The sequence below is a fragment of the Borostomias antarcticus genome (genome assembly GCF_949987555.1).
Source record: "Borostomias antarcticus genome assembly, chromosome: 25".
NCBI lineage: Eukaryota > Metazoa > Chordata > Actinopteri > Stomiiformes > Stomiidae > Borostomias > Borostomias antarcticus.
Window position 1 is genome coordinate 3,810,904 of NC_140258.1, and position 17,500 is coordinate 3,828,403.

The window sequence follows — 17,500 nt, forward strand, 5'->3', positions numbered from 1 at the left end:
GAGGGTCTTCTCTAGTGCCCTGTACTCACCATGTAGCCAGCGCGTAGGAGCATCCTCTGTCCTCACCGTGGGAGACGGGGAGTTACGACGGATGTCTGGGAAGCTCCGGAACTCATACTGAGACGCTGTGTACATCTGCTGGTCTGCAGGAAGAACGTGGTGGCAATCAATCAATTAATCAATCGACCAATCAAACAACCAACGAACCAATCAACCAACCAATCAATCAACCAACCAACCAATCAATCAACCAACCAACCAATCAACCAATCAATCAATCAATCAATCAATCAATCAATCAATCAATCAATCAATCAATCAATCAATCAATCAATCAATCAATCAATCAATCAATCAATCAATCAATCGGTTAATAAGAATAAATCCGTGTCCTAAGTCATGTGAAGTGTGTATGATACCGATGATGAGTCCTGTGTATCCAGTGGCAGGGTCGTACGGACACTTCTCCCTGCCGTCCTCCACCACAGACGACATCTGAAACCCCGCCTCCTCCTGCAGGGGAGACGCCCGCACGCCACCGTTAAAATATACACTGAGCCCTCTCAGTGATACTAATATATACATTCATATCCCTCCTTTTAGAGATCAGTGCAGCATAATAAATAGAACCATACATTTTCATTGCGAGACCAATCAAATTTTAATTATCGATTCCAATAGTGCGTGAAAACCGGGCAGAATAATTTATATCATGCCATACATTATTCTGTGGCATCTGCAGGAAGATAAGGATCATTTATGGATGGCCTTACTATGTATGCACACAGAGGTCTGAAGGCGTGGGTCCCACACATGTACAGATGAGTGGAGTTGAACCTCTGCAGGAGACGGATGTGGTTAAAACACTCGGTCTGTTAGAGAGAGAGAGAGAGAGAGAGAGAGAGAGAGAGAGAGAGAGAGAGAGAGAGAGAGGGAGAGGGAGAAAGAGAGAAACATCAGATGCTGTCAGACAGAGAGGGTGGGATGACAGTGAACGGGAGGGAGGGAGGGAGGGAGGGAGGGAGGGAGGGAGGGGAGAGAGAACGGGAGGGAGGGAGGGAGGGAGGGGAGAGAGAGAACGGGAGGGAGGGAGGGAGGGAGGGAGGGGAGAGAGAGAACGGGAGGGAGGGAGGGAGGGGAGAGAGAACGGGAGGGAGGGAGGGGAGAGAGAGGAGATGGACAAAGACATTTTGAAACGTTTTCGAACCCATATTTAACGAGGCAATTTGCGCACCGACTCTTTTCCAGCAACGCCCTCAGAGCTGCTGGGGTGGAGGTTCACCCACGCACACGCAATACAGACGTCACACACACAACATAGAGAAAAGGCAATAGGGAAAAGATAGAAAGAGAGGGAGAGAGAGAGAGAGAGAGAGGAAGAGAGAGAGAGAGAGAGAGGGGGAGGGAGAGGAGAGAAGCACCTGGTTATCTTTCCCCTTGTTCAGACACTGCTGCTTCTGCTCCGACGAGGCCTCCCACGCGATCTACCACAACCACAGACACACGGGAGCTCAATGATTTACAACACTTCACCTTGTTTACCTCTGTCCTCACGGCCCTGCACACACAGCTGACATCTTCCTCCAGTGTTAGATATCGACAGCTTGTGGTTGAACATTAACATATCGTAGACAGCTGGCTGGTTTTTATGGTAGGATGGTGTCACCGGGTATAGAGCGGTCGCTCAGATAAATCAAGACGTTGAGTTTCTAGGGCTAAAGTGCAGCTACTGTAGCTCACCATTAATACGCCATCTTGTCGACACCTAGAAAGTACAGTAAGGAATGGGCCGAGGCAGTCGGAGATCCATGATAAGAGCTCGTTGACTTGCCGTGGCTTTTCCGAGTGCAAATGAAATCTCCTCGGTCCACATGTACACACATATGCTGTACAATCAACCTGATTCTTTCCAAAGGAAAGTTATTGGTGAATATGAATACAAACAGACAGCAAACACACACATACATACACACACAAACACACACACACACACACACACACACACACACACACACACACACACAGAATCAACCTGATTCTTTCCAAAGGAAAGTTATTGGTGAATATGAATACAAACAGACAGCAAACACACACATACACACACACACACACACACACTCACAGTCGTCGATGTGTTGGCTGAGATGTCGGTGGCGTTGAGGGCGAACGCGGCCCCGCGGGCCCCCACATAGAGGAGGCCCCGGTGGTCTTCCAGCAGCAGGGTGCTGTAGTTCACTACTGTAGACCACTGGAAACGCCTGCAGCCCTGGAGATCTGGAGGAGAGGAGAGGAGGAAGAGGAGGAGAGAGGAGAGAGAGGTGAGGAAGGGGGAGGACAGGGAGAGGAGAGGAGAGAGAGGAGAGGAGAGAAAGGTGAGGAGAGGAGAGAAAGGAGAGGAGAGAGGAGAGGAAGGGGGAGGAGAGAGAGAGTAGAGGAGAGAGGAGAAGAGAGGAGAAAGAGGAGGAGAGAGGAAAGAGAGGAGAGGAAGGGGGAGGACAGGGAGAGGAGAGGAGAGAGAGGAGAGGAGAGAGAGGAGAGGAGAGAGGAGAGGAAAGGGGAGGAGAGAGAGGAGGAGAGGAGGTAGAGAGAAGAGGGGAGAGGAGAGAGAGGAGAGGGGGAGAGAGCATAGGAGAGCAACACTATTCAATAAGATGTCCTTGTAGACTGCTGACAGCTCATGCTCACTCTTGTGTGCTGTGTGGGTGCGTGTCTGCTTGTGTGTGTGTGTGTGTGTGTGTGTGTGTGCGTGATTATCTGTGTTTGTGTGTGTGCGTGGTTATCTGTATTTGTGTGTGTGTGCGCGCGTATCTGTGCATGAACAATGTGTATGAGCTAAATCATAGATATCTCTCACCTGCGTAATATGCAACACACACACACACACACACACACACACACACACACACACATACACACACACACACACACACACAACAGCGGCCGAGTCAACACTATGATATCCGGCCTAATGAGCCCTCCAGCTAAGCGCAGGTGAGATAGTAACACTGCTCTCTAACACTGCTCTCAACACTACACTATCAACACGCTCTAACACTGCTCTCAACACTACACTATCAACACGCTCTAACACTGCTCTCAACACTACACTATCAACACGCTCTAACACTGCTCTCAACACTACACTAACACTGCTCTCAACACTACTCTCAACACTACACTAACACGCTCTAACACTGCTCTCAACACTACACTAACACTGCTCTCAACACTACTCTCAACACTACACTAACACGCTCTAACACTGCTCTCAACACTACACTAACACGCTCTAACACTGCTCTCAACACTACACTAACACTGCTCTCAACACTACACTAACACGCTCTAACACTGCTCTCAACACTACTCTAACACACTCTAACACTGCTCTCAACACTACACTAACACTGCTCTCAACACTACACTAACACGCTCTAAAACTGCTCTCAACACTACACTAACACACTCTAACACTGCTCTCAACACTACACTAACACTGCTCTCAACACTACACTAACACACTCTAACACTGCTCTCAACACTACACTAACACACTCTAACACTGCTCTCAACACTACACTAACACTGCTCTCAACACTACACTAACACACTCTAAAACTGCTCTCAACACTACACTAACACTGCTCTCAACACTACTCTAACACTGCTCTCAACACTACACTAACACACTCTAAAACTGCTCTCAACACTACACTAACACACTCTAACACTGCTCTCAACACTACACTAACACTGCTCTCAACACTACTCTGACACTGCTCTCAACACTACACTAACACACTCTAAAACTGCTCTCAACACTACACTAACACACTCTAACACTGCTCTCAACACTACACTAACACTGCTCTCAACACTACACTAACACTGCTCTCAACACTACACTAACACTGCTCTCAACACTACTCTAACACTGCTCTCAACACTACACTAACACACTCTAAAACTGCTCTCAACACTACACTAACACACTCTAACACTGCTCTCAACACTACACTAACACGCTCTAACACTGCTCTCAACACTACACTAACACACTCTAACACTGCTCTCAACACTACACTAACACACTCTAACACTGCTCTCAACACTACACTAACACTGCTCTCAACACTACACTAACACACTCTAACACTGCTCTCAACACTACACTAACACGCTCTAACACTGCTCTCAACACTACACTAACACACTCTAACACTGCTCTCAACACTACACTAACACGCTCTAACACTGCTCTCAACACTACACTAACACACTCTTACACTGCTCTCAACACTACACTAACACTGCTCTCAACACTACACTAACACACTCTAAAACTGCTCTCAACACTACACTAACACACTCTAACACTGCTCTTAACACTACACTAACACTGCTCTCAACACTACTCTAACACTGCTCTCAACACTACACTAACACACTCTAACACTGCTCTCAACACTACACTAACACGCTCTAAAACTGCTCTCAACACTACACTAACACACTCTAACACTGCTCTCAACACTACACTAACACGCTCTAACACTGCTCTCAACACTACACTAACACACTAACACTGCTCTCAACACTACACTAACACACTCTAACACTGCTCTCAACACTACTCTAACACTGCTCTCAACACTACACTAACACACTCTAAAACTGCTGTCAACACTACACTAACACACTAACACTGCTCTCAACACTACACTAACACACTCTAACACTGCTCTCAACACTACACTAACACACTCTAACACTGCTCTCAACACTACACTAACAACACACTCTAACACTGCTCTCAACACTACACTAACACACTCTAACACTGCTCTCAACACTACACTAACACACTCTAACACTGCTCTCAACACTACACTAACACTGCTCTCAACACTACACTAACACGCTCTAACACTGCTCTCAACACTACACTAACACTGCCCTCAACACTACACTAACACTGCTCTCAACACTACACTAACACGCTCTAACACTGCTCTCAACACTACACTAACACTGCTCTCAACACTACACTAACACTGTTCTCAACACTACACTAACAACACACTCTAACACTGCTCTCAACACTACACTAACAACACACTCTAACACTGCTCTCAACACTACACTAACACTGCTCTCAACACTACACTAACACACTCTAACACTGCTCTCAACACTACACTAACATACTCTAACACTGCTCTCAACACTACACTAACACACTCTAACACTGCTCTCAACACTACACTAACACACTCTAAAACTGCTCTCAACACTACACTAACACACTCTAACACTGCTCTCAACACTACACTAACACTGCTCTCAACACTACACTAACACACTCTAACACTGCTCTCAACACTACACTAACACGCTCTAACACTGCTCTCAACACTACACTAACACACTCTAACACTGCTCTCAACACTACACTAACACGCTCTAACACTGCTCTCAACACTACACTAACACACTCTTACACTGCTCTCAACACTACACTAACACTGCTCTCAACACTACACTAACACACTCTAAAACTGCTCTCAACACTACACTAACACACTCTAACACTGCTCTCAACACTACACTAACACTGCTCTCAACACTACACTAACACTGCTCTCAACACTACTCTAACACTGCTCTCAACACTACACTAACACACTCTAAAACTGCTCTCAACACTACACTAACACACTCTAACACTGCTCTCAACACTACACTAACACGCTCTAACACTGCTCTCAACACTACACTAACACACTCTAACACTGCTCTCAACACTACACTAACACACTCTAACACTGCTCTCAACACTACTCTAACACTGCTCTCAACACTACACTAACACACTCTAAAACTGCTGTCAACACTACACTAACACTGCTCTCAACACTACACTAACACGCTCTAACACTGCTCTCAACACTACACTAACACACTCTAACACTGCTCTCAACACTACACTAACACGCTCTAACACTGCTCTCAACACTACACTAACACACTCTTACACTGCTCTCAACACTACACTAACACGCTCTAACACTGCTCTCAACACTACACTAACACGCTCTAACACTGCTCTCAACACTACACTAACACGCTCTAACACTGCTCTCAACACTACACTAACACTGCTCTCAACACTACACTAACACGCTCTAACACTGCTCTCAACACTACACTAACACGCTCTAACACTGCTCTCAACACTACACTAACACTGCTCTCAACACTACACTTACACGCTCTAACACTGCTCTCAACACTACACTAACACTGCTCTCAACACTACACTAACACTGCTCTCAACACTACACTAACACGCTCTAACACTGCTCTCAACACTACACTAACACTGCTCTCAACACTACACTAACACTGTTCTCAACACTACACTAACAACACACTCTAACACTGCTCTCAACACTACACTAACAACACACTCTAACACTGCTCTCAACACTACACTAGCACTGCTCTCAACACTACACTAACACACTCTAACACTGCTCTCAACACTACACTAACATACTCTAACACTGCTCTCAACACTACACTAACACACTCTAACACTGCTCTCAACACTACACTAACACACTCTAAAACTGCTCTCAACACTACACTAACACACTCTAACACTGCTCTCAACACTACACTAACACTGCTCTCAACACTACACTAACACACTCTTACACTGCTCTCAACACTACACTAACACGCTCTAACACTGCTCTCAACACTACACTAACACACTCTAACACTGCTCTCAACACTACACTAACACGCTCTAACACTGCTCTCAACACTACACTAACACACTCTTACACTGCTCTCAACACTACACTAACACTGCTCTCAACACTACACTAACACACTCTAAAACTGCTCTCAACACTACACTAACACACTCTAACACTGCTCTCAACACTACACTAACACTGCTCTCAACACTACTCTAACACTGCTCTCAACACTACACTAACACACTCTAAAACTGCTCTCAACACTACACTAACACACTCTAAAACTGCTGTCAACACTACACTAACACGCTCTAACACTGCTCTCAACACTACACTAACACGCTCTAACACTGCTCTCAACACTACTCTAACACTGCTCTCAACACTACACTAACACGCTCTAACACTGCTCTCAACACTACACTAACACACTCTAACACTGCTCTCAACACTACACTAACACGCTCTAACACTGCTCTCAACACTACACTAACACACTCTAACACTGCTCTCAACACTACACTAACACTGCTCTCAACACTACACTAACACGCTCTAACACTGCTCTCAACACTACACTAACACTGCTCTCAACACTACACTAACACTGCTCTCAACACTACACTAACACGCTCTAACACTGCTCTCAACACTACACTAACACTGCTCTCAACACTACACTAACACTGTTCTCAACACTACACTAACAACACACTCTAACACTGCTCTCAACACTACACTAACAACACACTCTAACACTGCTCTCAACACTACACTAACACTGCTCTCAACACTACACTAACACACTCTAACACTGCTCTCAACACTACACTAACACACTCTAACACTGCTCTCAACACTACACTAACACACTCTAACACTGCTCTCAACACTACACTAACACACTCTAAAACTGCTCTCAACACTACACTAACACACTCTAACACTGCTCTCAACACTACACTAACACTGCTCTCAACACTACACTAACACGCTCTAACACTGCTCTCAACACTACACTAACACACTCTAAAACTGCTCTCAACACTACACTAACACGCTCTAACACTGCTCTCAACACTACACTAACACACTCTAAAACTGCTCTCAACACTACACTAACACGCTCTAACACTGCTCTCAACACTTCACTAAAACTGCTCTCAACACTACACTTACATGCTCTAAAACTGCTCTCAACACTTCACTAACACGCTCTAACACTGCTCTCAACACTTCACTAACACACTCTAACACTGCTCTCAACACTTCACTAACACTGCTCTCAACACTACACTAACAACACGCTCTAACACTGCTCTCAACACTACTCTAACACACTCTAACACTGCTCTCAACACTACACTAACACGCTCTAACACTGCTCTCAACACTACACTAACACTGCTCTCAACACTACACTTACACGCTCTAAAACTGCTCTCAACACTTCACTAACACACTCTAAAACTGCTCTCAACACTACACTAACAACACACTCTAACACTGCTCTCAACACTACACTAACACTGCTCTCAACACTACACTAACACTGCTCTCAACACTACACTAACACTGCTCTCAACACTACACTAACACTGCTCTCAACACTACACTAACACTGCTCTCAACACTACACTAACACGCTCTAACACTGCTCTCAACACTACTCTAACGACCTCCCCTGGAGGAGCCCTGTAGCAGCACAATGCAGGAGGGGAACATCAAGCACATTCACATGCTGAACCACGACTCAGCACTTTTTTGTGGACCCCAGGAAGACTAGCAGGCTGTCGTGGAACCGCCAACGGGGGATCCGGATAAAGAGCAGGAATAATGTGAGGGTTATTGTGTTTCTTGGGTTCTATGAGGACAACAGAAAGAGTTGCAACTTTGTACTTTGTAACAAATGTGGATGCAAATACACAAATAAATGAATAAAAGAATATTAAGAATAACTAAAGAATACCAGCCACACCTGGAGGACCAGCTAGTTACAGCTACTGTACAGTACAGTATGTGCTTATTAATGTCTGTCTGCTACCATGGCTACTACTCCTCTCCTCACACACACTCCTCTCACACACTCCTCACACACTCCTCTCTCACACACTCCTCACACACACTCCTCACTCCTCACACACACACTCCTCTCACACTCCTCACACACACTCCTCACACACACTCCTCACACACACTCCTCACACACTCCTCACACACTCCTCTCTCACACACTCCTCACACACACTCCTCACTCCTCACACACACACTCCTCTCACACACTCCTCACACACACTCCTCACACACACTCCTCACACACTCCTCACGCACTCTCCTCTAGAAAGTAGATCCTCTACTTCCTCTTGGTTATTCTATCGCTTCCTATTGTGAGAGGAGACAAAAGACCTGAGCAGAGACAATACCTGTCTTCCCTGGGCCCTCCCCTGACCCCTGACCCCTGACCAGCCCAGACCCAGCCTCCCCTGAGAGTCAGCCCCCAGACCCAACCTCCTCCCCTGACCCCTGACCAGCCCAGACCCAGCCTCCAGACCCAGCCTCCCCTGGGGGTCAGCCCAGACCCAGCCTCCAGACCCAGCCTCCCCTGAGAGTCAGCCCCCAGACCCAGCCTCCAGACCCAGCCTCCCCTGAGAGTCAGCCCCCAGACCCAGCCTCCAGACCCAGCCTCCCCTGAGAGTCAGCCCCCAGACCCAGCCTCCAGACCCAGCCTCCAGACCCATCCCCCAGACCCAGCCCCCCAGACCCAGCCTCCAGACTGGGACACGGACGGGGGGTGGTGGATGTCATCAGAAACCACACACACACACACACACACACACACACACACACACACACACACACACACACACACACACATATACCGTAGCTACCTCTATAATACCCCCGAGGCCTTGTTGAGAATCCCCGCGGGAGAGGGTGGATGAAAAGCTCAGAATGTACCACAGGTCAAAGTTCACCTCGGCCAGGGTTCACGTTACATGCTGAGAAATTAGGCGGAACAGAAGAGCACCTCTCCTAATGACACTTTTGAACAAAAACAGATAGAGAGAGAGATAGAGAGAGAGAGTGATAGAGAGGGGGAGGGAGGGAGGGAGGGAGGGAGAGAGAGAGAGAGAGAAACAGAGAGACAGAGAGGGAGGTGTGCATCAGGTGCATCAGTAATGTTGTAATAGAAAGATCTGAAAGAACCCGTCTCCATTCCCTCCTCCCTCTCTCTCCTCTCTCCTCTTCCCTCTCTCTCCTCTTCCCTCTCTCTCCTCTCTCCTCTTCCCTCTCTCTCCTCTCTCCTCTTCCCTCTGTCGGCTCTGCTCACACTCAGAAGACTTTCACAACCCCCCCCCCCCTGTTCTCCACATGGTCTGCGTGAATGGAGAGGTGATGTGAACTGGAGTGGTGTGAATACAATTATTGCAAGTGTCTGTGTGTGTGTGTGTGTGTGTGTGTGTTTGCGTGCGTTTTAACTGCCCTGTGCCGGCTAAGAAACCGAAGTTGGCTTATGTTGCTAGGAAACACCCAGATCAAAGAGATGAGTGTGAAGTTTGCAGATGGGGAGCCCAGCAGTGAGACAGAGGGATGAAGACTAGCGGGAGAGGGGAGGAGGGGGAGAGGAGGAGAGAGAGAACAGAGAGAGAGAGAGAGAGAGAGAGACAGAGAGAGAGAACTGAACCGTGAAAGGAGTCCTCTGAGTCAACTGGTTCTAGAGCTTACTAACAAAACAAAACCTATTTATGTTGAAGATGCTCAGAGCAGATCTGCTTACAAAGAAATCAAAATTAACCAAATCTTGAAACAAAGACAAAACAACTCTTATTTGGAACATTGGGACACAAATTCAATGACAAAACAAGCTGAATTGTTATCGAGCCATCAGACCAGATTACACAAGGGCAGAATATCTCTTCTCTGTCAGGGGTATAGAGCCAGACAGATCCTGAGCAGATACAGGTTACGTGCCCACAGCTACGCTAGGAGGAAGGCTGGCGGTCCACAGCTACGCTAGGAGGAAGGCTGGCGGTCCACAGCTACGCTAGGAGGAAGGCTGGCGGTCCACAGCTACGCTAGGAGGAAGGCTGGCGGTCCACAGCTACGCTAGGAGGAAGGCTGGCGGTCCACAGCTACGTTAGGAGGAAGGCTGGCGGTCCACAGCTACGCTAGGAGGAAGGCTGGCGGTCCAGAGAACGTCACTACCGTACGAGACGGGACACACAAACACACACAAACCTTCTCCTACAACGTAAAACATTTGAAAACATGAGGCACGATTACTTTAAGAAATTCCCTTTTTCCAATTCTAATCAATAATTTACTACTACTGTATGATGATTTGTGAAAAAATTTAATGAAAAATGTGATTTTGTTTAATTTACACTAATTCAATTGTTGACAAAAAAAGGTTCCTGTTGACTTTCTACTGTCATATCGCTTTGGCAATACCATGCTTGTCTTCAGTCACGCCAATAAAGCATCTGTGAATCTGAATTTGAGTGAAGAAAGGTTTGAACGGAGGGGAAGCAAGAGAGGACACATTATGTTTTGTTGTATTTTATACAGAAAAAGAGGAAAAAATGGGGTGAAAAAGAGGAGTGGAGAGACTAAGAGAGAAGGAGGGGGATGCAGAGAGGGAGAGAGGAGTGGAGAGAGAGAGAGAGAGAGAGAGAAAGAGAGCGAGAGAGAGAGACGGATGGAGAGAGGGAGAGGAATAGTTGGGTGTGTGGGTGGACTTGTAAACATACCTGAAGACAAAATGTTGATTTAGGGCAAATGAGATAAGGTGGTAGGAGGAGGTGGGCAGTAATGGTACTAGGGAGAGAGAGGAGGAGGAGAAGATAGAGTAATGGTACTAGGGAGGGAGAGGAGGAGGAGAAGATAGAGTAATGGTACTAGGGAGGGAGAGGAGAAGGAGGAGGAGAGAGGGAGAGTTATGGTATTAGGGAAGGAGAGAAGGAGGAGGGGGAGAGAGGGAGAGTTATGGTGTTAGGGAGGGAGAGAGAGAGGAGGAGGGGGAGAGAGGGAGAGTTATGGTGTAAGGGAGGGAGAGAGAGGAGGAGGGGGAGAGAGGGAGAGTTATGGTGTTAGGGAGGGAGAGAGAGAGGAGGAGGGGGAGAGAGGGAGAGTTATGGTGTTAGGGAGGGAGAGAGAGGAGGAGGGGGAGAGAGGGAGAGTTATGGTATTAGGGAGGGAGAGAGAGAGGAGGAGGAGGAGAGAGGTACAGTTATTAGGGAGGGACAGGAGGAGGAGGGAATTATCAGGGAGGGTGAGAGGGAGGGGGAGGAGGAGGAGGAGGAGAGGGAGAGTAATGGTATTGGGGAGAGAGGAGGAGGAGGAGGAGGAGAGAGTGTAAGTTAAGGCCAGGGAGATTACACTGACTAATGCAGGACAGGAGAAGTATTGTCCAGAAAGCTGAAGTGCCGGTGTGATCTCTCCTGGACGAGCCTGGCCCTCGCAGTCTGTGTTCACTCACACATCCCCACCCGACGCATGTGAGCGCGCTCAGTCCGCACACATTCCACCACACCAACATGTAGGCGTACACCCACACTGAACCATCGTATGGTATCATGTACCAACACGTGCCCACACACACACACATACACACACACATACACACATACACACACACATGCACACACACACACACACACACACACACACACATACACACACACATGCACACACGCGCACACACACACACACTAACAGAGAGGGAAAGAGATCCTCATATATACAATCATATATACAGTTTGTCCACGAAAACACAAAACCATACAATGTGTGACAGTTGCCATGGTTACTGCCCTCCTACAGGTTCAGCAAGACATCTCTAAGCGCACTATAGTACAGTATAGCTCCTCCCCTTTCTGTCTGGTCATGTGGTCTAAGCGCTCTATAGTACAGTATAGCCCCTCCCCTTTCTGTCTGGTCATGTGGTCTAAGCGCACTATAGTACAGTATAGCCCCTCCCCTTTCTGTCTGGTCATGTGGTCTTAGCACACTATAGTACAGTATAGCCCCTCCCCTTTCTGTCTGGTCATGTGGTCTAAGCGCACTATAGTACAGTATAGCCCCTCCCCTTTCTGTCTGGTCATGTGGTCTAAGCGCACTATAGTACAGTATAGCCCCTCCCCTTTCTGTCTGGTCATGTGGTCTAAGCGCACTATAGTACAGTATAGCCCCTCCCCTTTCTGTCTGGTCATGTGGTCTAAGCACACTATAGTACAGTATAGCCCCTCCCCTTTCTGTCTGGTCATGTGGTCTAAGCGCACTATAGTACAGTATAGCCCCTCCTCTTTCTGTCTGGTCATGTGGTCTTAGCACACTATAGTACAGTATAGCCCCTCCCCTTTCTGTCTGGTCATGTGGTCTAAGCGCACTATAGTACAGTATAGCCCCTCCCCTTTCTGTCTGGTCATGTGGTCTAAGCGCACTATAGTACAGTATAGCCCCTCCCCTTTCTGTCTGGTCATGTGGTCTAAGCACACTATAGTACAGTATAGCCCCTCCTCTTTCTGTCTGGTCATGTGGTCTTAGCACACTATAGTACAGTATAGCCCCTCCCCTTTCTGTCTGGTCATGTGGTCTAAGCGCACTATAGTACAGTATAGCCCCTCCCCTTTCTGTCTGGTCATGTGGTCTAAGCGCACTATAGTACAGTATAGCCCCTCCCCTTTCTGTCTGGTCATGTGGTCTAAGCACACTATAGTACAGTATAGCCCCTCCTCTTTCTGTCTGGTCATGTGGTCTAAGCGCACTATAGTACAGTATAGCCCCTCCTCTTTCTGTCTGGTCATGTGGTCAGGGAAAACACCTGGGCTGCGTACTGAATCGCATACTACCCTACTATATAGTATGCCAAAAACTGATGTAGTATGTCCCAATACATAGTATGCCACATGTGTGTGTGTATGTGTGTGTGTGTGTGTGTGTCTGTGCGTGTGTGTACTGTATGTGTTGTAAATAGGCCTAAAAACAAAATGTTGATTTAGGGAAAATGAGATAAGGTGGTAGGAGGATTATGGCAGGGGTTGGGATTCATTCTGGAAAGACGAGCAAGAGTGCAAGCAGAGAAGATAGCCATTAGCCCTTTCTGGGCTGGAGAAAACACACACACACACACACACACACACACACACACACATAATACAGTAGCTGTCAAACAACAACCGGCTAATATGATGCAGACACAGAACAGAACTGCTACTTTAATGACCCTGAATTCAATCCAGCCAAGCCGCCATTGAGTAATGCCACAGATGTGAGCTATAATCAGCACCAACGGGGTTAAGAGGAGGAGGTCCTGAGGAGAAACAATGGGGTTGAGAGGAGGGGGGTCCTGAGGAGAAACAACGGGGTTAAGAGGAGGGGGTCCTGAGGAGAAACAACGGGGTTAAGAGGAGGGGGTCCTGAGGAGAGTGAGGAAACAACGGGGTTAAGAGGAGGAGGTCCTGAGGAGAAACAACGGGGTTAAGAGGAGGAGGTCCTGAGGAAACAACGGGGTTAAGAGGAGGAGGTCCTGAGGAAACAACGGGGTTAAGAGGAGGGGGTCCTGAGGAGAACAACGGGGTTAAGAGGAGGAGGTCCTGAGGAGAAACAACGGGGTTAAGAGGAGGGGGTCCTGAGGAGAAACAACGGGGTTAAGAGGAGGAGGTCCTGAGGAGAAACAACGGGGTTAAGAGGAGGAGGTCCTGAGGAGAAACAACGGGGTTAAGAGGAGGAGGGTCCTGAGGAGAAACAACGGGGTTAAGAGGAGGAGGTCCTGAGGAGAAACAACGGGGTTAAGAGGAGGAGGTCCTGAGGAGAAACAACGGGGTTAAGAGGAGGAGGTCCTGAGGAGAAACAACGGGGTTAAGAGGAGGAGGTCCTGAGGAGAAACAACGGGGTTAAGAGGAGGGGGTCCTGAGGAGAAACAACGGGGTTAAGAGGAGGAGGTCCTGAGGAGAAACAACGGGGTTAAGAGGAGGAGGTCCTGAGGAGAAACAACGGGGTTAAGAGGAGGGGGTCCTGAGGAGAAACAACGGGGTTAAGAGGAGGAGGTCCTGAGGAGAAACAACGGGGTTAAGAGGAGGGGGTCCTGAGGAGAAACAACGGGGTTAAGAGGAGGAGGGTCCTGAGGAGAGTGAGGAAACAGTCAGAGAGGTAGAGGACAGAAGGAGTTCCACAGGTCACCACCGTCAATGACATGTGGGCTCCCACAAGGATCAATTATAGGGCCCTTAGAGTGTGTGTGTGTGTGTGTGTGTGTGTGTGCGTGTGTGTGTGTGTGCGTGTGTGTGTGTGAGCGTGCGTGTGTGTGTGTGTGTGGACTTACCACTGGTCAGCACAGTAGTCCGCGCGGTGACGTCCAGGTCCAGGGGGGGTCTGAAGGGGTAGCCCCCCACCACACACACCCCACAGCTCAGGAGCAGCAGGGACACACACATCTCTACAGACTCTCAGCTTCAGCACGCACACACACACACACACACACACACACACACACACACACACACACACACACACACACACACTCACTCACTCACTCGACCTGACACATACAGTACACGTGTTCCCTCACACTTACAGCCTGTCACTCAAGCACACCGATGCGAAACACCCATGCTCTCACACAGGCTGGTCTCTCACACAGGCTGGTCTCTCTTCAGTCTCTCACACAGGCTGGTCTCTCTTCAGTCTCTCTCACAGGCTGGTCTCTCTTCAGTCTCTCTCACAGGCTGGTCTCTCTTCAGTCTCTCACAGGCTGGTCTCTCTTCAGTCTCTCACACAGGCTGGTCTCTCTTCAGTCTCTCTCACAGGCTGGTCTCTCTTCAGTCTCTCACAGGCTGGTCTCTCTTCAGTCTCTCACACAGGCTGGTCTCTCTTCAGTCTCTCTCACAGGCTGGTCTCTCTTCAGTCTCTCACAGGCTGGTCTCTCTTCAGTCTCTCACACAGGCTGGTCTCTCTTCAGTCTCTCTCACAGGCTGGTCTCTCTTCAGTCTCTCTCACAGGCTGGTCTCTCTTCAGTCTCTCTCACAGGCTGGTCTCTCTTCAGTCTCTCTTCAGGCTGGTCTCTCTTCAGTCTCTCACAGGCTGGTCTCTCTTCAGTCTCTCACACAGGCTGGTCTCTCTTCAGTCTCTCTTCAGGCTGGTCTCTCTTCAGTCTCTCACACAGGCTGGTCTCTCTTCAGTCTCTCTCACAAGCTGGTCTCTCTTCAGGCTGGTCTCTCTTCAGTCTCACACAGGCTGGTCTCTCACACAGGCTGGTCTCTCACACAGGCTGGTCTCTCTTCAGTCTCTCACAGGCTGGTCTCTCTTCAGTCTCTCTCACAGGCTGGTCTCTCTTCAGTCTCTCACTGGCTGGTCTCTCTTCAGTCTCACACAGGCTGGTCTCTCTTCAGTCTCTCTCACACAGGCTGGTCTCTCTTCAGGCTGGTCTCTCTTCAGTCTCTCACAGGCTGGTCTCTCTTCAGTCTCACACACAGGCTGGTCTCTCTTCAGTCTCTCACACAGGCTGGTCTCTCTTCAGTCTCACACACAGGCTGGTCTCTCTTCAGTCTCTCACAGGCTGGTCTCTCTTCAGTCTCTCTCACAGGCTGGTCTCTCTTCCGTCTCACACACAGGCTGGTCTCTCTTCAGTCTCTCTCTTCAGTCTGGTCTCTCTTCAGTCTCTCACACTGGCTAGTCTCTCTTCATTGTTGTGGCCGGTTGGTTGGGATTCATTCTGGAAAGACAGTGCAAGCAGAGAAGACAGCTATTAGCCATTTCTGGGCTGGAGAAACCACAAACACACACACACACAAACAAACACACACCCGTCACACACACACACACACACACACACGCACACACACAGAAAAAATGACAGCGACATAGCTGTGTGTGTGTGTCCCAGAATAACCTCTGAATAGAAAACAAACAAACAAACAAAACAACAATGTCAGTCTTGTTATCACTGGGGAGCAGGTCTGGGCCTGGGGGGAGAGAGTTTTTCAAACAACAACCGGCTAATATGATGCAGACACAGAACAGAACTGCTACTTCTATGATCCTGAATACAATCCAGCCAAGCCGCCATTGAGTAATGCCACAGATGTGAGCTATAATCAGCAGCAACGATGAAGAAACAGACAGTAGTTAAACAGGTCACCACCGTCAATGACATGTGGGGTCCCACAAGGATCTATTCTAGGGCCCTTACTCTTCATTCTGTATATGCTACCCCTAAGTGACGTCATCAGGAGGCACATTAATAGCTACCACAGCTATGCAGACGACACCCAACTCTGTACTGTATGTGACACCTGATGACAGCTCAGTTGAACACTTGGTAGAATGCATTGCTGATATAAATGCATGGATGACACATAATTTCCTTCAGTTAAACCAGGACAAAACAGATGTGTTGAACAAAGTTGAAAGGAGATATAAATTTGAAAGGGAGAGACTATCTGGGCACCAAAAAACACTACACAAGGACCAAGAGACATGGGTAGGCTGGCCTCAGTTTTTATGCCCCCAGCCTCTGGAATACCCTCCCAGAAAACCTAAGAATGGCTGAAACTGTGGGAACTTTTAAGTGAGATCTTAAGACACACCTTTTCAATCTTGCTTTTATCATGTAGTTTTAATTTTAAAAATATATATACACTAACTTTTTGTATTGTTTCTTCTCTTTTACAATATATGACCTGTCCTGTTTTATTGTCTTATTTTTATCTACTATTTTAACTGTTTTTATT

The 17,500-nt window shown here is 47.9% G+C and overlaps 1 protein-coding gene across 1 annotated transcript in view; it reads right to left on the reverse strand.

Annotated features, from left to right (window-relative positions):
- Positions 1-15,546, reverse strand: part of LOC311325909 (semaphorin-4G-like) — a gene marked incomplete at its 3' end in the record, with an annotated part of 22,752 nt that extends 7,206 nt beyond the window's left edge. The window contains 6 exon segments of the mRNA XM_084458726.1: positions 30-143; positions 420-513; positions 774-872; positions 1,422-1,484; positions 2,123-2,274; positions 15,094-15,546. Of these exon segments, the coding sequence (XP_084314852.1) occupies positions 30-143; positions 420-513; positions 774-872; positions 1,422-1,484; positions 2,123-2,274; positions 15,094-15,205 (634 nt within the window). The 5' untranslated portion in view covers positions 15,206-15,546.
- Between the last annotated feature and the right edge of the window lie 1,954 nt (positions 15,547-17,500).